The sequence below is a fragment of the Aulonocara stuartgranti genome (assembly GCF_965226115.1).
Source record: "Aulonocara stuartgranti genome assembly, chromosome: 1".
In the NCBI taxonomy this organism is placed as follows: domain Eukaryota; kingdom Metazoa; phylum Chordata; class Actinopteri; order Cichliformes; family Cichlidae; genus Aulonocara; species Aulonocara stuartgranti.
Window position 1 is genome coordinate 39165222 of NC_138939.1, and position 25203 is coordinate 39190424.

The following is a 25203-nucleotide window of genomic DNA, read 5'->3' on the forward strand; positions in this document are numbered from 1 at the left end:
ATGGCAGCTGCGGAATCAGACGCTGCAGGTGACAGTGTGGAAGTTGCAGGTCGTGGAGCATGTGGTGGCTGAACGGGCTCCCCAGAGCTGTCAGCAGACAACAAGGATGTGCTGGTTGGGTCCTCCAGGACCCCCAGCTGACGAGATGTGATGCTGACGGGCTCCTCAGAATAACCAGCTGACGGGGTGTGATGCTGGTCGGGTTCCCCTGAACCCCCAGCTGACGAAGCTTGGTGCTGCCCGGGCTTTCCAGAATGCCCAGCTGACGAGACTTGATGCTGGCTGGGTTCTCCTGAACCCCCAGCTAAAACAGCAGACAACTGTATAGGCCCCCCGGACCCTCCAGCGAAGACTGGCAGTTCAGGAAAGTGTGAGCCGCGAAGTGCTGGATTGGCTCACTCGAGCTTCCAGTAGGAGCTGATGCATGGCCAGAAGGCATTGCGGCCCCTGGCTGAAGGTGTAGATGAGTGGCTGACTGGATGGGTGACAACACTGGAGCTTGAACTGGTGACAAAGCTAATGACTGAGCTACTAACAGAGCTACTGACTGAGCTATGGACTGCAATAAAGGTTGTAGTGATGCTGGTTGTGATGGTGGCTGAGTGGCTGACAGAACTGAAGACTGAGCTACAGGTAGCGGGGCTGAAGACTGAGCTACAGGTAGCGGGGGCTGAAGACTGAGCTACAGGTAGCGGGGGCTGAAGACTGAGCTACAGGTAGCGGGGGCTGAAGACTGAGCTACAGGTAGCGGGGCTGATTGTGGTGGAGGTGTAATAGGTGGTGGAGTGGTAGACTGAGCTAGCGGCAGGTGGAGTGGTAGACTGAGCTGGTGGCGGCTGGGCAACACAGTGCATTTTTAACAGAAACCTCAGGACCCTTCGTTTCAGCTTTTAGCTCACAACCACTCAACACTAGGACGAACGGTCTTTTGATTTTCAGAGATGCTGTTAGCAGTTTTTGTATTAGCTACTGTTGACCTGAAAGAAGCAAAGGAGGAGCAGTCATTCTTAAACATGGGCATGGGAATAGGCCATGCAACTTCTGAATTAACAGCTCCTAGTTGCCTGACATGAACTTAAGTCTCTGGGATGACACACACGTTGTTTGTTCTCACAGAAGTGTTTAGTTGGGGGCGTTGGGAGCAGTTTTTACATGCTTGACGGGTTCAGAAGCATGACAGTCACCCAGAACATTATGAAGCTTAGAGACACAAAACTCTCTGGTTTCATCAACAGGCTTAGAAAGAACACGTGTGGGACAGTTTATATAGTTCAATGAACTGGGATAATTGTCCTTCAAATAAGCAATCATTTCATTAGCAGTTTTTATTTCAGCAGGAGGCAAAAGAGTAGCCCCACCACTCACCCTAGCCAGCTGTCCAGAAAAAATCCCAGGCTCCCGCTGGAGCTGTGAATGCTGGCGACGCGTGTGCCGCTTCCCTGTTGAAGAGGGATCAGGGTTGGCTGAAGGTGACGTGGAAAAATCTGTCCACTGCGATGATGTGGACAAGCTCTGCCGCGGCTGCTCCTGGAAAATGCTGGGTGAACTGGGGGGAACGATGATGATCCCCAGCATCTTATGAAACGCCTGTGCTGGCATGAGCTGGCTGCTCATAGGTTCATAGTATTCCTCCTGGTGCCGCCTGGAGCGCTTTCCTCGGGTCCGAGATGCAGGCGTCAACAGTGGGGAGGAAACGGATGAGTGGGTAGAGGGGTAGGTGGCAAATGAGGAACGGCAGCATGGAGGCCCTCCAAGCGCTAGCCAAGTCCCATCAAAAGGTTAGCAACGCTCCCTCACCGAGTCTGCTGGATCCATTACTGGTCGTGTCGTTCTGTCAGGGCTCTGTACGCGGGCAGGCGGAGATGAGGATCCAAATGCAGGACTCGGAGACTGAATTGTAACTGAAAACCTCAGCTTTATTGCTGGCACGAAACAAAAACAGAAACCAAACCGTGAAAACACAAACTGGAACACACAGGCAATTCTGAGGGTACGACGCGACACTGACACAAAGAAACACGGGGCTTAAATAAACTGAGTAAGTCATCAAGGAATAGAAAACAGGAGGGAGACACAACTGGGAGAGATTAGGGCTAACGAGACAGGGGGAGCGAAGCTAGACACACAGACATAAGGCATGGACCTTCACAATAAAACAGGAAATAACAACACAAAGACGCAGACTAAAGTCCGGACTACACCTGCAGGAAAAAACGAGGACACCAAAGCAAAACCTAAGAACAACCCCTTAACCAGAATAAACTGAAACATAGAATTCTAATAATAATCAAGAAAGGAAAAGAATCAGAATACAATACAAAATAAAAAATCAAACCACAACATGAGAACTCAAAACACTGGGTCAAACTGACCCAGAACCGTGACAGTGTCCATAAAATCGAAAATGTAAAGAAATCCAAAAGGTGGCTACTAAACAGACTTAAACTGAGGCCAACTTAGCATAAATATAAATAAGTTTAACATAATGTGACTGACCTAACCTACAAACAAAGGTATAAAAAAGTCTAATTTTGTGTTTATGTCGTGTTATTATTTAAATATACTTGTATGAAAAATTACTAACTAAATTGTCAAAGGAGCTTGCAAAGAAAAGCGTCTGGACTTCTTTAAGTTGCTTGAAGACGTTTCACTTCTCATCCGAGAAGCTTCTTCAGTTCTAAGGTCAAATGGTGGAGAGTGTATTTCAGACCCAGCAACACGCTCAGACAGAAACTGGTTCACCCGAAAGACAAAACGCCAAAACACAAACTTAACAATGTGGTGTATGCTGTACAGTGCAGCGAGGAATGCTCAGACCTCTACATTGGAGAGACCAAGCAGCCACTTCACAAGCGCATGGCACAACACAGAAGAGCCACCTCCACAGGACAAGACTCAGCAGTCCATCTGCATCTTAAGGATAAAGGACACTCTTTCGAGGATGCCAATGTTCACATTTTGGACAGAGAGGACAGATGGTTTGAAAGAGGAGTGAAAGAAGCCATCTATGTCCACTGTGAGCGACAATCTTTGAACAGAGGCGGGGCTTACGACACCAACTCTCTGCCATCTATAATCCAGTTTTGAGATCCCTTCCCAGACACCTTAACGCCCACTCACATCCTGGGCCGTCTGACCTCAGGAATTCGGATGATAAGGTGGGGCCAGGTTTCACAATGAACACACCCGAAACTCTGGCTGATTGGGACCCACGCCCAGTTTCCCACCTTGGCTCAGGTGATTAGAGGATCATCAGGGGGTCCTTTTGTCCCTCTGTGGGGGGAAACTCCCACTAGGTTTATATCTGGGACTCTCCACCATTTGACCTTAGAACTGAAGAAGCTTCTCGGATGAGAGGTGAAACGTCTTCAAGCAACTTAAAGAAGTCCAGACGCTTTTCAGACCGGTGCAACGTCCACATCACTGCAGCCGCGGCCCCAATCCGTCTGTCGATCTCCGGCTCCCTTCTCCCATCACTCACGAACAAGACCCCGAGATACGTAAACTCCTTCACTTGGGGCAGGGTTTCGTCTCTGACCCAAGTGGGCACTCCACCCTTTTCCGGGTGAGGACCATGGACTGAGATTTGGAGGTGCTGATTCTCATTCCCACCGTTTCACACTCGGCTGCGAAACGTTCCAGTGCGAGCTGGAGGCCATCACCTGATGAAGCCAACAGAACCACATCATCTGCAAAAAGCAGAGATGAGATTCTCAGGCCACCAAAGTGAAAGCCCTCCGCCACTTGGCTACACCTAGAAATTCTGTCCATAAAAATTATGAACAGAATCGGGAACAGAACCCATCACCCACCGGGAACGAGTCCGACTTATTGCCGGCAATGCGAACCAAGCTCTTGCAATGGTTGTATAGGGATCGAATGGCCCGTAGCAATGGGCCAGACACCCCATACTCCCGCAACACCTCCCACAGGACACCCCGAGGGACACGGTCGAATGCCTTCTCCGAGTCCACAAAACGCATGTAGACTGGTTGGGCAAACTCCCATGCACCCTCAAGTATCCTGGAGAGGATAAAGAGCTGGTCCAGTGTTCCACGACCAGGACGAAAACCGCATTGTTCCTCCTGTACCCGAGGTTCGACTAACGGACGGACTCTCCTCTCCAGCACCCTGGCATAGACTTTCCCAGGGAGGCTGAGGAGTGTAATTCCCCTGTAGTTGGCACACACCCTCCGGTCCCCTTCCTTGGGGCCAACCACCCCGGTCTCCCAGTCCAGGGGTACTGCCCCTGATCTCCATGCAACATTGTAGAGACGTGTCAACCAAGATAGCCCTACAAAAAGCAGAGCCTTCATGAACTCGGGGGGGCCCTCATCCTCATCCTCATCCTCTATGCTATAGGAATTTCTGTTGGAATTAGTGAAGGCTTGCAAAATGTTTTTTTCTGTGTTTTACTCTGTTTCTGACAGGACGACAGGCAGCGCCACTGCACGTTATAGCTGCATAGCCCTAGGGACAGCTGAGATACTGTGAACTTATACTAAGACAAGCTCCCAGGCCTCTGGTAAACGTGAAGAACAAACAAAGACCTCCTGCGTTGCAAGTGGTGTTATATACATGCTATACATGGACAAATAGACCTAAACATGTTTTATTTAGGTCTATATGTAGGTCTTTAATCCTTCAGGCAAGAAGAAATGCAGAAAGGCAAATTAGATGGCTATAAAATAATACAATAGTGGATTTTTTTCATCTCTGCTTTCCTTTCTGCTGTTTAACATGCTTTAAGTAACGACCACTATTGCTGTAGTTTTTTTTGTCTGTATCAGCATTGGTCTATCTGAGAAGCATAGAACACGAAGTGAAAAACACAGATGAGCTGCTGAATGTGAATGTGGATTTCTTCTGTGCTGATTAAAGCAACAGGATGTAGATTAATAACAATTATATTGATGAACTTGTGTGTGCATACATGTGGTGGGTGTGACTCAATGTGCAATGTACCACTAAATACCCGAGACTGACAGGGCCGTACAGTTTAAAGCTCAAGATTTCCTCTTTTTACATTACTTTTAAAAGACAGTGTGTGTGTGTGTGTGTGTGTGTGTGTGTGTGTGTGTGTAGTAACTTCTGCCCTTCTAGTACTTCAGTCCTTGCTTAGCTTTTAACTGAATCCACTCTATCCATATATTGGGCCATTATCAGTCTGCTTCAGGCTCAGGCCCACTGTTTAACAAACTGTAGTCCAGTCACATCGTTTAAAGTAGTTTTAACAGCAGTTTTATTTATTACTGTGGTTCCAGCCCCCAGATTGACACATGTGCTCATGCAGTCAGTTCTTTCTGCATCTGAAGCTAATTTGTCTTTTTAGCAAACCTGCAACCATTTCTTTCCAAAAGTCTCGTTGGTTTCTTTGACCACTTTGAGCTTCTCTGTGAATGCCAGCTACGATTTCTTAGAGACATTAAAAAGAGTCTGATGGAAGAATCTGTTATTCAAGTTTTAAGACCACTACAAAGCTGCTTAGATGAGTCCATGGTTGCTTTGTTACAAAGTTTGGGTCAAAGTATTTATAAACCACAGTGCCGCAATCACGCCTCGCCGCCTTACAGTCTGTGCTCTCTCTGCTGTTGTGTTATGTGTCAGGCTGTGTGCTGGAAAGCTAAAGCCAGCTGCATGTGTACAGCAACCGTGTGTGAAAAGTGGTCAATATAGAGAAGCTGTAAAGCATGTACATGCAAACAGCGTCGGGTCTGCCGTGATATGTTTACAATGGGACTTCTGCTCCTGAATCTCTGTGCACAGCGTCTGCAGACCGGAAGTCACTTCATCTTTACGCAGGACTGTAAGCTGTCATCTGTGAGGCGTGAGCGTTTTTTGTTTTTATCATAGTTCATGGTGGAGAATAGCTGCTCACATATGTATGTGGACCTGAATGTCGACAATCCACAAATTGGGCATGCTGGTAGGCCGCTCTCGTCAGAAGTAAATGCAAATAAATCTGCCCAGGCATCATTAAATGTTCTATTTTCTTCAGATATTTTTCTTTTCTTAAATTTCTCCATACTTGGCCTACCTGGGATTGAAAGTCTCGATAAATGTGTGGCGTTTGGAGGGGGGGTATACCGGCTTCCGCGAGTGTGACTCTTATTTTGAGCGACAAAAAATAACAAAATATCATTTTATTTTTATATTTAAAGATCATGATAATCTTCCAGAACTTTTAGAACTACAAGTTAAAAAAGAACTAACACAAATAAAATACACTTCAGCTAAAAACTTACAATTTATTTTCCCAAACCATGGAGCCGCAGTATAAAGACTAAAAAGCTCCGGAGCCGCATGTTGCCGACCCCTGGTCTGACCCAACCCTAATCCTTACTGTAGAAATGCAAAGCAGCCTCTTTAGAACCTTTAACCTGGGATGTCCTTGTGTTCATGCTCTTTTTTAACATGTTGGGGTGGCTGTAGCTTAGGAGGTAGAGCAGATCATCTACATCTTCTTCTTCCTGTTAAAAGGGAGTTTTTCCTTCCCGCTGTCACCAAAGTGCTTGCTCATAGGGGGTCATATGATTGTTGGGTTTTTCTCTGTATGTATTATTGTACGATCTACTATGCAATATAAAGCGCATTGAGGCGACTGTTGTTGTGATTTGGCGCTATATAAATAAAATTGAATTGAATTGAATTGAATGTCAATGCTTGGAGTAATGCTGCATTGTCAAGCTGAAAAAGCAAGGAAAAGTGGGATTTGCAGGGACTTCTAAATCAGTTTGTGAAAAAAAAGAGCCCAGTGTGTTTCACTGTAACATAAGATAATCAGTCTTCAAGTCTCATTCACCCATTCATACAAGCGCTTGTTTTTCTGTGTTTAAGTGCTTTCAACCTAACATTCACACTCCGATGGATGCATCAGAGAACAACTTGGGGTTAGTATCCTGCCCAAGGACATCCGGCGTGCAGACTGGGATTACACCACCAACCTTCGGATTAGCAGATGACGTGTGCCTGAGCTACAGCCACCCCCAACAAACAAAGGCTGGCTATCTTACAAAATTTAAATGCACACATTTAAACTGAATACTAATGCTAACCTTGTTTTTACTACTACTCTTACTTTACTAGTATCTCAGTGGAAACAAAATTATGAACCTCAATCTTTTTTAGCTGGAAATAATTCAGCCTCACTTTTTTGATTGATTAATGAACTAATTAATTCAAAGCCATCTTGCTCTCTTAGATACTTTTGTTTCAGTTTTTGTGATTTTTTATCTGTGAAAAGCGCTATATAAATAAATTTTACTTACTTACTTACTTACTTTTTTATTTATTCAGAATTTTTCCTGCTCTTGCCATAGCAGTGCTTCTGGCTTATATTGTCATCTTACGTCTACTCTCTGCACTTTTCATGCTGATTTCTTTTTGATGACTGATGTTTATTTCACGATTCCCACATTGGCATTGAACTCTGCTGTTGCTCCCTTTCCTATTCTGGCCCACTTGTCAACCAATCAGCATTCATCAGACACATCTGTCATCTACTTCCAGCAATGCACAGTTAGGATTTTGTAGGACTGCACAGAAGTAGTCCTCCAAATGATTTTACTGTAGACCAAGAGAAACACTGGTCTACACTAGGCCCGGGGCCCAGAATTGGCCCGGGATTGACTCTAATGGGTTTGGAAAATTTGAAGGAGGGCCAAAGATATTTAACAGCTTTTTCTGCTAATAAAGACCTCCCTCGTGGCCATTCACACTACACCGCAGTAATTGAGTAAAACACTATCAGATAACAGAAATGTTCCTGTTTTCAAATTTACATCTGAAAAGTCTTGCTGAAAAATGTTTTCATTTTTTTTATTTACTACAGCAGCATTTCAGTGTCTGCTGTAGACTGGCTGCACAGTCACAATGTCATGTGTCATGTACTTTTTGTGGTAGTCACAAGCCCAGATAATCGAGAGCCAATATAAAATCAAATAGAGTGACCCTCTGGTAAAGGGCGCGGATAAAACTAACAAAAAAACCCAAAAGTGTTTTATTTGTAGATGTCTAAGGATTATCATGGTTTTTTGAAACTTTTGTTTTTTTTGTTTGTTTGTTTTTAACCATGCAGCCTGTAAGTACTGCTGACTTAGTCGTCTTATTAGTTTATCCAGCAGTGGAGGGTTAAACAAAGCTTCTTATAGACAAAAACCCAACAATCATATGACCCCCTATGAGCAAGCACTTTGGCGACAGTGGGAAGGAAAAACTCCCTTTTAACAGGAAGAAACCTCCAGCAGAACCAGGCTCAGGGAGGGGCGGGGCCATCTGCTGCGACCGGTTGGGGTGAGAGAAGGAAGACAGGATAAAAGGCTGAGGAAGAGAGACAGAGGTTAATAACAGATATGATTCAATGCAGAGAGGTCTGTTAACACATAGTGAGTGAAGAAGAAACACTCAAAGCATCATGGGAATCCCTCAGCAGCCTATGCCTATTGCAGCATAACTAAGGGAGGATTTGGCATTTAGTTTTTCCCAGTTTAGTTCTGGTTAGTTTCGCCTCAGTGTGCGTCTGCCTTTTGTTTTGTACCTTTTCCCAGCCACAAATAAACAGCTTGCCTTTTGTTAAATTATAGTTTGTTCCAAGTGTGTACATTTGTGTCTTCTTCCCCCCTCCACACGGTCTGCCAGTGCAAACCGTGACATGATTATAAAGGTTAGTTTCTGTCATTTTAAAATGTTTGCAACTCAAACTTCATGGTTATGACCATTGCCAAGGGAAAGCAGCTACAAATCTCTATATTCGAGACTGTAATAGACTAAGTCTGTTTGACTCCAGCTGTCTGTCATGTGCAGTTAGGTAGAAGGTTCAAATAGCAAAAAGGCTTCCAGCACAAGCAGTTGACTTCAGGCTATTGGAGTGTAAATGAGTTTCCTAAAGCTCAGGTTGTCTGTGAGAAATACTGTATTCTTGTTTCATGTTTGGCCTCTGTGTCAGTTGCACAGGAAAATGTTCTCTACTGGCTTATTTACAGTGTGTGGTTAGTGTAAGTAGCACTGGCATCATCACAGCAGCAGCTGATGTTATTGTTTTTACACTAATTTAAAGTACGTGCAGTAGGTGAAACTCAGATGGTTGGTTTTCAGTGTGTGTTTAATATTTGTCTGAGCTGGTAGGATGCCACTCTTTCTCTCACAGCAAAGGTAAGTCACCCAGCTGATGAGTGCAACCATCCGCCATCATGACTGACACCTTCCGTGTCAACCGCAAAGATAACAATGAAGACATCCTAAGCTCCCCCTGCCCTTCAAATACTGCAGACACTAAAATAAAGGAATGTGTGCCCTTGATTGACAGTGAAAGAAAGCCTCTGCTAAATTTAATTCAAAGAGCAATTAAAACTGTTTGCAGAAAGTGTATTTAATGCATTTCATCTGCTCTAATGGCTCCGAGCACTAACTCCATGCTTTAGTTTCACAGGTGATCAGCATACCCCTAATCTATTTATGTCACAGACATTTCAGCCGCAGAGAACATTGCTCTTTGGGCTTCCTCTCGCCCTGTTTTTCTTGCTTTTTCAGATGAATATTCAAGTCATGCAAATCAAAGCAAATTAATGTGTTCATTACCGAACTCTGCATGTTCTCTCAGGTACTTAAAAACTCCAAGAAAGTCTTTGTGATAGAAAGCATTGTTCGGAGATGACGAGAAAAGGCTTTTTGACAATTGTTATACCCAGCAAGAAATGTAATATTTTGAGAAAAGAAAATATAATGCAGAGTTTCTTAAATTGTATGTTGTTTCAGGAGACATTCAGGATGTTCTGCATTGGGTTTGCAGAACATTTGGTGACGTTACACTGCACATTAACAGAACATTCTTAGTAAAGGACATTGCCTTGTAATGTCCCAGGAATACTGCCTGTTGGTCACCATACTGTATCCTTAGTTACAGTATCTTTGGCTCATTTAACTTTCTTCACAATACATTCTTGTGTCATCTAAAATATCATACAGACAACTGAACTGCCGAAACTATTATGCACAGTCCTCAAAATAACCCCTTCTGTGTGTGTGTGTGTGTGTGTGTGTGTGTGTGCACGCGCGCTTGTGTAAATAAATAAAAGAAAAAAGAAATGCTCCCTCTCCTTCTCTCCACCTCAGGTCACGCATTCACTTTCAAAAGAGCAGCCAGAGGAAGAGAAGGCATTTAAAGCCAGCAAGTGAATTTTAGTCCGCACAGAAGTTCTTCCATGTGATTGGGTTGTACAATAGAAACCTGATAGATGTGGCTGTGTGCGTGAGGCAGAATCGAGTTAATGAGGTTTATCTGTAGAAGTCGCTGGAATGATGTAATCTCCTGAAAACTGTCAATCATCCCCAAAGTTGGGCCAAACTTTGGGACTGCATCAGACACTACGTTCGGTGGAATAATGACTGGCTAGTCACATAAATCTAAATATAACTTGTGTTTAGTGTCAGGTTTAGTTTTTTAACATGCAGTTTAGCTTCAGCCATGACATAATGATCGCCATGGAGATGTTTGAGGCAACATGTTTTCCAGCATGTCTGATCTGTTGGTGTTGTCGTTGAAAAATAATTGGCTATAAATTAATTATCATGGAAATCAGTTGATAATTATCAAGAGATTATTTGTGTCCTCAGTTGCCTTTTTTAAAAACACAGAATTAGGATTCATGTTGGAGACTGGAAGTTAAACCCTGCATGAGAGGACTGTGTCTCATTAATGTATTTCCTCCGATAATCGTACTGTTTGTGTGGTTATGTGTGTGCTTGTGGCCTGTTATGATTAATAATTTGCACAGGTTTGGTTAAAATCAGAAGCTCCGTAGCAATTCTTTCTTTTATTTCTCAGTTTCAGCCAGTGTTGCTTTCCCTATCATAATTGAACACTGAGTAACCACCACAGTTGGGACTTTTCTTTGTTTTTTGATTTACTTATGAGGTGATAGTCTTGTTGGATCAGCCAGCCTAGCCTAGGTTACAGGTAACAGACTGCTAAATTGACATTTTTCTGTAAAATCTGGACTCCAAATCTTGTTTTAATCGATTCAGTGTCATTCGTCCTGTGAATAAGTAAACAGAGGTTTTAGGAATCTTTAAGGATTTGAAGGGTGTTGCTGTTTCCCTTAAGATCTCCTTCACCTCGTATAGGTTTGCACTTTTTGCTTTTGGTGTGATCATTGCACCTATTTTGCCCACAAAAGGAATGAATTGTAACAAGAGTTTGACATTTCCTCCATTTGCAGGTTGTTGGTCTTGCCATTTTTGAAAGTGGTCTTGAGAAAAACATCTCCAGGTTTTCTGAAGGTCGTTTAAAGTTTTTTGATTGGAAGCTCCTCTCTGTTTTCTCAGTCCACTCCTTGGTTTCCTTCTAATTTTTAGAGCAATTTAAAAAAAATGCCACTTCAAACTGACCTATGAATCATTCAAGCTTAAAATGGCAACTCTAGAAATGAATCAATGCTTTGTTGACATATAACGGAAGCCAACAAAGGACCGATTTCAAATTCTATTCTTTTGCGCCGCAGCAACCTGTCAACACCAAAGATAGCTCAGTCTGAAAGGTACAAATTAGTGTTTTTTTCAACAAAAAGGTGATTTCCAAAGAGCAGATAGATGAAAACTTGACGCCTCAGTACAGTGAGTACTTAAAATGGTTTTGCAACCCTTTCCAAATTGGTAAAAGTCAAACGTTTGCTTCTCAGGAGGTTCTTCAGATTGTGTTTGTGTTGCTTTCTGACATTTTTGAGCCAACTTCTCTCTGGCACGTTTTCAGGTGTGTTGCGAAATCAGTTTTACCCCGGTTCTTTTTATTCCTCGTGCATCCAGAGATGGCACCAGACTCAGTAGTCATTTTCACAAAACCTTTATTCATCTTTACTCATCTTTACTGGCCATGGTAAAACCTTCCCCATACTTCAGAAACAAAAACAAAAAACAAAACAAAACAAAAACAAAAATCTGCTAGTTTCACTCATTTAAACTCTGGCTGCAGGATTCTGTTCACCCCTGCTATCATGTTCCCCAAAATAATACTAATTCAGTCGTCTATGTATCAGTTCTCAACCCACTCAATAAACCAGACAGGATGATGGTAACAGTGTTACCTACTTAAAATTGTGTTTGATCTTAATTACGTGTGTGTGTGTCTGTGTGTTAGTCGGGTTAATACATTTTCTGTTTTTATGTATCCTTTTATGTACACTCCCCCTTTTTTCTGAAACAAAACTCCGTTCACTCCAAATTTTGTTTCAGAAACATCTAAATGAAAAACTCTGTCATAGTCAGGCACAGCTAAACCCCAAATGCTTGCAGGTTACCATAGGCAACCGCGCTGAGTGTTGTCAACCCCTTCTACAAATACCCTCTTTTAATGTGTAACACTTTGTGTATGATTTTTTGTTATCTCTGGTGCATATTATCTGCATGTGTGGTGTCACCTTTCCATTTTGCTAACAGTACACTTGCATACCTCAGTGCTTGTCTTCCTCCCCCTTTTGTGGTGGTCTGGACACTGTGTCAATCCTCCACTTCCAGGCAGTCGTTTGTCTCCCCGGATTCCTTAACCCAATTTGATTCCCCACACTAAAACAGCAGCCTCAGCCCTCCACTTCTCCTTTCTCTCCGTTCTTCTCTCCCACTTTTCAGTCCAATGGCAGTCAGTTTTCTTCAGCTTTGTCCCGTGTCTCTCTTTGTCCCACTGTCTCTTTCATTGCCATCTCACTCCAAACATGGCAAGTGTCAAACTCAGACAGTCTTCTCAAAAGTCCTTCACACACAGTGAGGTTGCAGCTTGCTGGAAACGCATCTCCATCCATCCAATCTAGATGGTGGTTCTTCTCTTTCTGATGCCGTTTGCCCACAGCGCTGCTGGACCTCTCTGCTCAGGACTCTGGTATTGTCTCTTGGACTCCTGTCCACTGTTGATGTTCATACTCGTGCTTCTGAAACTGCACTCTGTGTCTTCAGGGAGAGATCAGCTTCCTTGGAGCTTGCTTGTTCAGGATGAGGACGGGAAGCTGCAAAACCATTCAGCCAAAAATTCTGGCTGGGTGTTTCTATTTTTTTCTAATGATTTTAACCTATAATTTTCTTCCGACTGCTGCCCGTGGAGAATTGATCCAGGTCCGTTCCCCACCTGTAATCGACAGACTGAGAGACTTTCATTATTCACTGTGACTGCATATATTTTCATCACTAACCCTAAAGCAACACATCTCCACTCATTTTGTTTTAAACTCTGACTTTAAACCCCAAAAATAAAATTTTTATTTGTTCTTAACCGCAAACACAAAAATCTTCTTGATGTTGTTGTTAATTATTTTCATCCACAGCACTCCAAATTATGTTTTCTTTTGTGTCCAGCAGGGGAAGAAGGTGACCTCTACTATCACTGCTTCCCCCAGTTGGAGACAATTTCCCACTCATACTTCCACACTTTTTATTTTCTTTGTTTTCATCATTTTCTTTCTCTCTTTTTTTAGATTAGATTAGATAGATTAGATAGAACTTTATTAATCCCTCGGGTGGGTTCCTCTGGGAAATTCGATTTCCAAAAAAGCACAGCACCGACAGAAGTTACAGAGTTATACACACACACATATATATAAATACAGAGACAATATAAATAAAATATACGAAGGGGATAAATATAATAAATAGGAATAAAAATAAAAATACAAGTGAATTGCACATTTCAAGTATTGAGTCTATTGCACCGTTGACTATTTACAAAAGTATTGCACAAAAGGTATTGCACAGTGAGGTGAAGAGGCACTACAGCTTAGTTGTTCCCCCCTCCTTTGTCCTCCTGTTTTACCCCATTGTTTTATACCCACACATTAACCTGTTAACTCACTCCTCCAACCTCATTTTCCTATCACCCCAACAGCTCTCATACAGTCAGCAATCAAATTCTCCATTCATCCTTGAGTACTTGATCACCTTTAAATGTCACTATTAGTTTTATCAATTTATTTATCATTACTTTAACACTAATCCACTTTTTAATTTGCTTTATTTACTTTAGTTCATTTTTTCCTATTTGATCACTAGGATTGCTTACCTTTTAATCATGTGAGCTAGCTCTCTGTTCGCCTCGTTTCACGATCTCAGCTCTGCCAATTCCTCTCTGGGCCTCGAGCAAATCCCGGGTTTCACGGCACCAAAACTGTTGCGAAATCAGTTTTACCCCGGTTCTTTTTATTCCTCGAGCATCCAGAGATGGCACCGGACTCAGTAGTCATTTTCACAAAACCTTTATTCATCTTTACTCATCTTCATTTATCTTTACTCTTCTTCATTTATCCTCATTTAAGCATGCATCTTCTAGAAGGGAAGACTTGCCAGGCCGGTGTGTCCCTCTGCAAATCTTCACTCCTTTGTCTGTGAAACACAGTTTTATAGAAGTGACCCCATCATAAAACCCCCACGGTGTGCTGCAAACTCTGTGTCTGTGTGCACGAGCACATGAATGCCTACATGTGCGCGTTCCCATGTGTCTGTGAGTGCTCGTGAGTGACTGTGTACGCATACCTGTGTGTATGTGTGTGCACATGAGTGAGTGTGCATGTGGACATGTGTGTGCACATGAGTGAGTGTGCATGTGGATGTGTGCGCGTGACAGTTAAAACACTGTGGGTTTAGGTGACTCCCTAGGTCATAAAACCCATCTCCCTTCCAGACCACAGTTATCCAGTCACAAATGTTGAGACCCCCACCCAAACATTCTCTGGGGAATTTCCACTCAGCATTAACTCCTCTCTGTTTTACTTTCACAGTTCAAGTGGGGGAGGGGTCTCCTACAATCTACTCCTAAGTTCACGACACAGTGAGGCCTTTATTATATTGAGGGCAGTGTCAGTATCTCTACAATAGCTCTACATTCTATGTTAACACATTTCTAAACTCTAAAATCAGCTAAACATTCCTACAGGTGATTTCTTTATTCAGCAGGACTGCCAGAAATCAGGCCTGGATGTGGCTAGTGGAACTCGGGTTTCCAAAAAATGAAATGAAATAAAAATGTAATGAGGGGGAAATTACTTTTTCACATAAGGACAGGTAGGTTTGACATTTTTCCTTTAAAAAATGCAGTTTTTGGTTATTCAGGTTATCGTTCTTTAATAATAAAATTGTTTGATGACCTGAAATATAGAAGTTTGATTTAAAAGTATGGAAAAGTTTAAGAAATCATAAAGGGGGCAAACACAACACTGTATATAAACTGTCGGCAACAAGTGCAGCACAGATTGGTTCCCATGAAATTAAAGCCGTGTCACATACAATCTAATGATCAAAAATGCTCTAAACATCTGTTGTGACTTGTCTTTTGTGTCTTTATTGTAGTACAATTTTATTCACACAGTATTCAATTCAATTCAATTTTATTTATATAATCACAAATCACAACAAAAGTTGCCTCAAGGCGCTTTATATTGTACAGTAGATCGCACAATAATAGATACAGAGAAAAACCCAACAGTCATATGACCCCCCCTATAAGCAAGCACTTTGGTGACAGTGGGAAGGAAAAACTCCCTTTTTCCTGTCAGTACTCTTGCTGCAGCATTTTGGATTAGCTGAAGGCTTTTCAGTGAGTTTTTTGGACATCCTGATAATAATGAATTACAGTAGTCCAGCCTGGAAGTAATAAATGCATGAACTAGTTTTTCAGCGTCACTCTGAGACAGGATATTTCTAACTTTAGAGATGCTGCGCAAATGGAAGAAAGCAGTCTTACATATTTGTTTAATATGTGCGTTGAACGACATGTCCTGGTCAAAAATGACTCCAAGGTTCCTCACAGCGTTACTGGAGGCCAAGGTAATGCCATCCAGAGTAAGAATCTGGTCAGATACCATATTTCTAAGATTTTCAGGGCCGAGTACAATAACCTCAGTTTGATCTGAATTAAGAAGCAGAAAGTTAGCGGCCATCCAGGTCTTTATGTCTTTAAGATATTCCTGCAGTTTAACTCATTGGTGTGTGCTATCTGGCTTCATGGACAGATAGAGCTGGGTGTCATCTGCATAGCAGTGTAAATGTATGCTATGTCTTCTAATGATGCTGCCTAAGGGAAGCATGTATAATGTAAACAGAATTGGTCCTAGCACTGAACCCTGTGGAACTCCATAATTAACCTCAGTGTGTGAAGAGGACTCTCCATTTACATGCACAAACTGGAGTCTATTAGATAGATATGATACAAACCACTGCAGTGCAGTACCTGTAATACCTACAGCATGTTCTAATCGCTCTAATAGGATATTATGGTCGACAGTATCGAACGCTGCACTGAGGTCTAGCAGGACAAGCACAGAGATGAGTCCACTGTCAGAGGCCATAAGAAGATCATTTGTAACCTTCACTAAAGCTGTTTCTGTGCTGTGATGAGCTCTGAAACCTGACTGAAACTCTTCAAATAAGCCATTCCTCTGCAGATGATCTGTTAGCTGTTTGACAACTACTCTTTCAAGGATGTTTGATATGAAAGGAAGGTTGGAGATTGGCCTATAATTAGCTAAGACTGCTGGGTCCAGAGATGCTTTTTGAGTAAAGGTGTAACTACAGCCAGCTTGAAGGCCTGTGGTACATAGCCGATTATTAGAGATAGGTTGATCATATTTAAGATCGAAGAATTAATTAATGGCAGGACTTCTTTGAGCAGTTTTGTAGGAATGGGGTCTAAAAGACACGTTGATGGTTTGGAGGAAGTAATTATTGAAGTTAACTCAGAAAGATCAATTGGAGAAAAAGAGTCTAACTTAACATCAATGGTACTAAGAGTAGCTGTAGATAATATTACATCTGTGGGATGGTTATTGGTAATTTTTTCTCTAATGATAAAAATTTTATTTGTGAAGAAGTTCATGAAGTCATTACTAGTTAACGTTAAAGGGTGTCAGCTGGTGATCAGCTGATCACGGGGCCGGGTTTAAAAGAGACGCCACCCACCTGTTCGCCGCTCAGACATCGTTCTCTTCATGTCAGGAGCTCCGAAACTTTGCCGACGTCAGTCTCCGCCTGATTCAGCAACTGTGAGTGTTTTTCCCTTCAATTCTTTTTCTCATCTCGGCTCCGCTCGCTCTCCGTCTGTAACGCCAGTTCCGAAGCCACGCTTCGTGCACTGATCGTTACTAGAATAACTGCGTGTCTGTTCCAACCCACCGCTAGCCTTCGCCGCGTTTGGATCTAGCCAGCATGCCACACGGGCACGCCGAATTACTGTGTGTAATTCGCCCGATCATGACAGGATGTCTGAGCCACATATAGACCCAGCGGAATTCGAACGGCTGAAAGCCGAAGTACTATATCTTCGCGGTGTGGTGGATCGGATGAGCACAAAAATGGAGTCTCTCACCGAAACTGTCCTCCAACTTTCCACTTCCGTCACCTCACTGCAACGTCAGCCAGCACCGGTGAGCGCGGAGCCCCGGATCGGACTACCAGATAAGTGGAATGGAGTTGATGGCCAGCCTGATGGTTTGCTCGCCACTTTAGACATGCTGTTTGAATGTCAGCCCACTAAATACGCCACCGCCCGTGCAAAAGTTGCAATGTTAACCTCTCTCTTGTCTGGCCAGGCTCAGGAATGGGCCGCGGCTCTCTACAACAAGGATGTCAAACTCAAATACACAGTGGGCCAAAATTCAAAACTTAAACAAGGTTGCGGGCTTACATTAATATTTATTGAAAAAAAAAATCTTCCTCCAGATTTAAGAATGAATCTCTTCTTATGGACTCAAACAAGTTTTGCTGAAAAACTGAATATGGAACAAGCAAAGCTTAATACTAAACAATATATATATTAGCTGTATAATACCAGTAGGCCAGCTCTAATAGTAATTTGGTGTGGCTTCGCGGGCCAAATGTAATTAGGCCCGCGGGCCAGAGTTTGACACCTATGCTCTACAACAATAAATCTGCAGCTTGCAATGACTATGCCCTGTTTGTGGAGGAATTAAAAAAGACGTTTGTTCCCCCGAGCAGTGAAGTGGAGTCACAGCTGCTTCATTTACGCCAGGGCAGTCGACCCGTCTGTCACTTTGCCTCCCAATTCCATACCCTGGCCGCTAAGCTAAAGTGGGGAGACGCTTCTCTACGCTCCATTTTTCTGGAGGGACTGGCTGATTACATCCGAGATGAGATGACCGGCTGTGAGGCCCCAAAAACTCTGGATGAGGCCGTGGACCAACGAGTGATGTCGCGGCCTCGCCACACCCCTCGGGCCTTCAAACCCTTCCAGCCTCAGAGGGCCACGTCTTCCCAGCCTCCTCCCCCCTCTGAAGGAGCCGCTGCTAGCCCAAGCAGTACATCCAGCGAGGAGCCCATGCAGCTGGGTAGACTCTCCAAAGAAGAGAGAGAGAGATGCTGGCATGAGGGTCTCTGCGCCTACTGTGGATCAGCTCGACACCGTCGTCCCCAGTGCCCGCTACGTCCGGGAAACGATGACGCCAGGTAGACTGCCGGGGAGTCCCACCTGGCCCTTCACACTCCTCTGACCCCTCTCGTTTTCTGTTACCAGTAATATTTCACCTGAAACACCAACAGTTCTCATCTGAAGCCCTCCTGGACACCGGAGCCGCTGAGAACTTCATCGACCAAAAACTAGCCTCTCGACTTTGCATTCCGTTAACTTCCGTTGATCAATTTCTCCCGGTGACCTCAGTAGATGGGCGACCCCTCCAACCCTACCCGATCCTGTTCCAGACCCAGCCGGTTCGCATGTCTATTGGGGATCATCAGGAGGAGGTCCGGTTTCTAGTAGTCTCGGCTACTTCCTCTCCTCTCATCCTTGGATACCCCTGGTTCCGTCAACATGACCCCCACATCTCCTGGTCTTCCTGCCAGATCCTGGATTGGGGTCCCCAGTGTCCAGGATGTCCGCTGCCTTCTCTCTCGGACCCAAAAGAACTCAAAGTCAGAAGAGGCCTCACCCCCGGAGCCCATTGATCTGGATAAGATCCCTCCGGCTTACCACAACCTATCTGAGGTCTTCAGTAAGAGGCGAGCCTCTACTCTACCTCCTCATCGCTCCTACGACATAGCCATTGAGCTCCTCCCGGGAGCGGTCCCCCCTCGTGGTCGCCTGTTCTTTCTGTCACCCGCAGAGAATAAGGCCATGGGGGAGTACGTTGCTGAGGCTCTCCAACAGGGCTTTATTCGCCCTTCTACCTCTCCTGCTGCTGCTGGATTCTTCTTTGTCAAGAAGAAAGATGGCGGGCTCCGCCCCTGTATAGATTATCAGGGCTTGAATAAAGTCACTGTCAAGAACCGCCATCCTCTTCCTCTGCTATCCACCGCACTCGATTCCCTCTCCCAGGCCTGCATCTTCACCAAGCTAGACCTACGCAGCGCCTACAATTTGGTGCGCATTAGGGAAGGGGACGAATGGAAGATGGCCTTCATCACCCCTAACGGGCACCGGGAGTACCTGGTGATGCCCTTCGGCCTCTGCAACAGCCCTGCTGTCTTCCAACATCTGATCAACGATGTCTTGCGGGATATGCTAGGCCGGTGGGTGTTTGCTTATCTAGACGACATCTTGATCAACTCCCGCACCGAAGTGGACCATATTCACCATGTGAGGGCCGTGCTGAGCAGGCTGCTTGAGTACCAGCTGTTCTGCAAACTGAAGTGTGCTTTCCATCAGCAGTCCACCACCTTCCTAGGCTTCACCATCTCCTCCGATGGCCTGACCATGGACCCGCAAAAGGTCCAAGCCGTGACCCAGTGGCCTCAGCCCTCCAGCCTTAAGCAGCTACAGAGCTTCCTGGGCTTTGCCAATTTCTTTCGGCGCTTTATCCGTAACTTCAGCACCGTTGTCGCCCCACTGACATCCCTCACCAAACCAGCTAACCTGCCTAAGCCCTTCTGCCTCTCCCCAGGTGCAAAACAGGCATTCCAAGACCTTATCCACCGGTTCACTATGGCCCCCGTCCTGCTCCACCCTGATCCTGCCAGAGATTTTGTGGTGGAGGTGGATGCCTCCGATGTTGGCGCTGGCGCCGTCCTTTCTCAACACGACCCGGATGGAAAACTTCACCCATGCTGCTATTTCTCAAGGAAATTTTCTCCCACGCAGCAACGGTACGGTGTCGGAGACCGAGAACTCCTGGCCATCAAGTGGGCCTTAGAAGAGTGGCGGCATTGGCTCCTGGGAGCGAAAGACCCTTTTCTGATCTGGACTGATCATCAGAACCTGATCCATATTCGTTCTGCCAAGCAGCTCAACCCAAGGCAGGCCCGTTGGGCAACAAACTATTTCTCCAGGCTAAATGATGATCCTATAAATTTGTGACACGCCATTTCCTCTCCAGCTTAAGAGTCATCTGCTTTAGGCTACGTGTTTGAGAATTATACCACGGAGTCAGGTACTTCTGATTAGAGACCTTAGTTTTCACTGGCGCTACAGTATCCAGAGTCGTACGTAGTGAGGAGGTAAAATTATTAATAAGATGATCGACCTCTGTTGGGGTAGCGTTCAGATAGCTGCTCTGCTCTGTGTTGGTACACGGCATTGAAGATGATAACAGTGGGTGGATTATATTCTTAAACTTAGTTACAGCACTTTCAGAAAGACATCTACTGTGATAAAGTCTACTCTCCACTGCTGTGTAATCAATTATTGTAAATGTAAATGTTATCAGGAAATGATCAGACAGGAGAGGGTTTTCAGGAAACACTGTTAAATGTTCAGTTTCTATGCCATATGTTAAAACAAGATCTAGAGTGTGATTAAAGTGGTGGGTGGGTTCTTTTACATTTTGAGAGAAGCCAATTGAGTCTAATAACAGATTAAATGCCATGTTGAGGCTGTCATTTTTAGCATCTACATGGATGTTAAAATCACCCACAATAATTATTTTATCTGAGCTCAGAACTAAATCAGATATAAAGTCTGAGAAATCAGACAGAAACTCTGAGTAAGGCCCAGGTGGACGACAGATGATAACAAGTAAGACTGGTTTCTGAGTTTTACAGCTGGGGTGGACGAGGCTAAGCATCAGGCTTTCAAATGAATTAAAAGTCTGTCTTGGTCTTTCATTAATTAATAGGCTGGTGTGAAAAATTGCTGCCACCCCGCCCCCTCGGCCTGTGCTTCGAGATTTCTGGTAGTTAGAATGACTCGGGGGTGTTGATTCATTTAAACTAACATAATCATCCTGCTGCAACCAGGTTTCTGTAAGGCAGAGTAAATCAATTTGTTGATCAATTATTAAGTCATGTACTAACAGAGACTTGGAGGAGAGAGACCTAATATTTAATAATCCACATTTCACTGTTTTACTCTTTGGTTCAGATGTGGATACTGTATTGTTCTTTCTTTGTAATTGTTTATGTTTAAGTTGTTTGTTGCTGGTTTTAGTTTGTTTTTTGTCTTTTTGGAAGCTGACACAGTCTCTATGGAGATGGGGGGTTTTTCGGGGGGGGGGGGGGGGGTAGCAGGAGGAGAGAAGCTGCAGAGAGGAGTGTAAGACTGCAACTCTGCTTCTTGGTCCCAACTCTGGATAGTCATATTTTGGGGGGTTTAATAATCCATATTTCTAGAAATGAGAGCTGCTCCATCCAAAGTGGGATGGATGCCGTCTCTCCTAACAAGACCAGGTTTCCTTCGTATCACTTGAATGCTCAAACATGACACATGTTACGTGACACTTCGAGTGCATTTGTAATTGGCCACATGCTGATTGGAAAAGCATGGGAGGAAATTATACACATTACAGAATAAAGTCCGCAGCAGGAGGCTGAAATGAAAATGTGCAAAAACAAAATCAGGAGTTGCTTTTCGAACTGATATAAAACTGGCATTTTTTAACTGTCACACCTTGATTCTTCATCTTTTCTCACCCATTTTCATCCTTCTTTGTTAAAAACATTTCTCAAATCCTCAAGGAATACAATGTAGAGTTATCTGTTATCACGAGTGGGAATACGAACTCAAGAAATCTGGAAAAAGGCAAATCTATCCATTACACATGTCACTGAAAATGGCAGCTTTATCTATTGTTACCTGCAGTGTCATCAAATCCGGGACATCTCAGCTAATGGGCATATATGGTTGGATATGTACACTCATCATAGCCATGAATGTCATAGTCATTTTGGGCTTTTTATGGTTTCTTTGCACTGTTCTTTTTCCATGATTGTACAACATATATCCTTGATGACTTAAAAAAAAAAGGGAGTGGATGTACAATTTATTATGGATTTTCTATAATCTGCACAGGGTCAAAATTATATACCGGTATTTGTTTAAATATATACAAATATAAATATACACTCATTAAGGTGCTGCTTAAGATTCTATATTTCTAAATAACTGCAAATTACAAATCGTTTTCAAATAGACTGTACCAGCTGTCAGGAATGGTGGTAGAGGAATCATCCTGTGGGGCTCTTTTACTACCAGTGGCACGAGGACATTGAACAAAGTGGATTAAAAAATAAAAAGGACTACTTTCAGATTCTTCAACTTCACCTCAAATTAACAGCTAGACAGCTGAAACTTGGACCCGATTGGGGATTCAAAAAAGACAAGGATTCTAAATACACATCTTGTTGCTTAAAAAGCATCTCTAGACCCAGCAGTCTTAGCTAATTATAGGCCAATCTCCAACCTTCATATCAAACATCCTTGAAAGAGTAGTTGTCAAACAGCTAACAGATCATCTGCAGAGGTTTATTTGTTTCAGTCAGGTTTCAGAGCTCATCACAGCACAGAAACAGCTTTAGTGAAGGTTACAAATGATCTTCTTATGGCCTCTGACAGTGGACTCATCTCTGTGCTTGTCCTGCTAGACCTCAGTGTAGTATGACATTGTGAGGAACCTTGGAGTCATTTTTGACCAGGACATGTCGTTCAACGCACATATTAAACAATTATGTAAGACTGCTTTCTTCCATTTGTGCAACATCTCTAAAATTAGAAATATCCTGTCTCAGAGTGACGCTGAAAAACTAGTTCCAGGCTGGACGACTGTAATTCATTATTATCAGGATGTCCAAAAAACTCCCTGAAAAGCCTTCAGCTGATCCAAAATGCTGCAGCAAGAGTCCTGACAGGGACTAGAAAGAGAGCAGATTTCTCCTGTTTTGGCTTCCTGTTAAATCCAGAATCCAAAATCCTGCTCCTCACATACAAGGTCTTAAATAATCAGGTCCATCTTATCTTAATGACCTTGTAGTACCATATCACCCTATTAGAGCACTTCGCTCTCGCTCTGCAGGCCTACTTGTTGTTCCTAGAGTTATGAACCCGTGACAGAGTCCAGGTTTGGGTTTTTTCTTTTTTGTTTGTTTGGTTTTTGCAGCAGTCGCAGTTAAACAGACAGATGTTTGAAAAGTCATCTTGTGAAATATTGTATCTTGCTGGCACTCTGAAAAGAAGTAGAGTGAAATACGCACATCTTAGCATGATCATTTCCTATGTTGAACTATAACCTTCAGATTTTGACTTACATGGTTTTTGCTTGTATTTCCAAGTTGAAGTGTTTTCTTTAGTTAAAGAAAAGGTCATAGATTAGTTTTTTAAAAATGAAAAATAATATTTAATGAACGAAATGAAGAATAAGTTATACACTGGGAAGGTTTTACCTAAAAATCATTTAATCTCTGTCTGTGTTTGGTACTTATGTTAGACCTCTAACTGTTATCTAATGTCAACAAGTGAGAATAGTTCAGTGTGAGTGTTGGGTACTGTTTTAATCAGTTACTTTAAAAAAGAAATCTTTTTTGTCAGTGTAAGGTCAATGACATATGGGGATATTAATTGTTAGTATTTAATTAATATAAAACATTTAACCTCCAAATCCCCCACACACTGACTTCTGAGAAAAGTTGAAAATATATTTAATCAGACATTCGGGTTATTTCAGTATCTTCATTCTGCCCGGGTCACTTACAAGCACACAGCTGGAGGCACTGACTGATAAGACCATAAATCATGTTGCCAGTGGATCATTTGGCCATAGGGAATAGATTAACTCTCAGGTGCAGTTTTCACCCTCGTGAAGTTCATTTAGTGATATACAGAAAGCACTAATGAGCCAGACCATGTTTTTGCATATATTAGGTGATATTAGTACCTCTGGGAGTTTACTGAAGCCCACTGTACAAGCTGTTAGCACAGGATGGATGAGACAAAGTAGCATGCGTGGTCTTTGACGGCTGTCTGAAATGACAGAAGGTGTCTGATGGGAACAGGAGGAGATTATTCAATTTGAATATCTAGTTTCTTTAATCATCTCTTTGCAAGAGCCTGATATTATTTCCTGTTTGCTTCTCTGTCCCAGCTGAATTCCCCGGGCCTGCTGACTATGCCCCAAAGCTCCACCTCCAGTGAGGATGAGATGGCCCAGAGCTTTTCCGACTACTCTGATGATTGTGCCTCCGAGAGCTCCCGCGAAGAAACCATCTATGAGACTATAAGGGCCACTGCAGAGCCATCGCAGAACCGCATGGACGACATTCACACGAACTCACTGGTTATCCGTCTCTTGATCCCTGACTTGCAGCAGACAGTGAGTATCTGTGAAGGATGAGAACAGAGCTTTTGAGAGTGCTGATGTTAACCTCGTAGCATCCACCAGCTCACCCGCATCTAGGGTAGGGTTAGGCAAACATCCACCTCTTTTTTTGTTAAAATTTTCATCTTTTTGGGACGCCAGAGCTCAAAGCGTTTAACAGAACAATATTAATGTTAACATTAACGTATGAGATTTCATCAGTAAGGGAAACGACCTCGACCCTAACCCTAGATGGGATGCCAGTAACCCGATAAATGTTTCGAATTGATCATGTTTGTGACTGTGTGAAATATTAACGTGACTGATGAACATAAACTTGCGACTTGATATGTACTGGAAATGAATGCTGTGTATTCTAACACCTTCTAACCTCTTTTGTGATCTAAAAGCTTTTATTGAAAGCTGGCTTGCAGTAAACTCAAACGCAATGATGCCATTAATGTGTGAGACCTGCAGGAAAGGTACAGTCGGTGGCATTTCAGTTGTGGCTTACAAACAGTGTCACCATGCATTAAACAGATAGGAATCTTTATAAAAATTGATAATGCAGGCAGAAAGAAACAGGTGCATTTCCAGATGTTAAAGGTTTTACAGTGATCCAAATGTGCTTCACTGCACTCTGCTCACTCCAACTCCAACAACGAAATCACTGGCATTTCTGAGAGGGTGAATATTCTTTAAGGGTCCTTTCATGTATAAAGTA

The 25203-nt window shown here is 43.3% G+C and overlaps 1 protein-coding gene across 2 annotated transcripts in view; it reads left to right on the top strand.

Moving 5' to 3' along the window:
* LOC309701688 (SH3 and multiple ankyrin repeat domains protein 2-like) overlaps window positions 1–25203 on the top strand; it is a 303803-nt gene that overhangs the window by 71799 nt on the left and 206801 nt on the right. Inside the window, exons 1-2 of one of the 2 annotated variants that reach the window (XM_082525845.1) lie at window positions 6861–6890; window positions 24267–24494. In XM_082525845.1, the coding sequence (XP_082381971.1) occupies window positions 24291–24494 (204 nt within the window). In that variant the 5' untranslated portion in view covers window positions 6861–6890; window positions 24267–24290. Of the gene's footprint in view, window positions 1–6860; window positions 6891–24266; window positions 24495–25203 lie in introns of those variants that run through there. The other variant, XM_082525846.1, reaches the window with a different exon arrangement.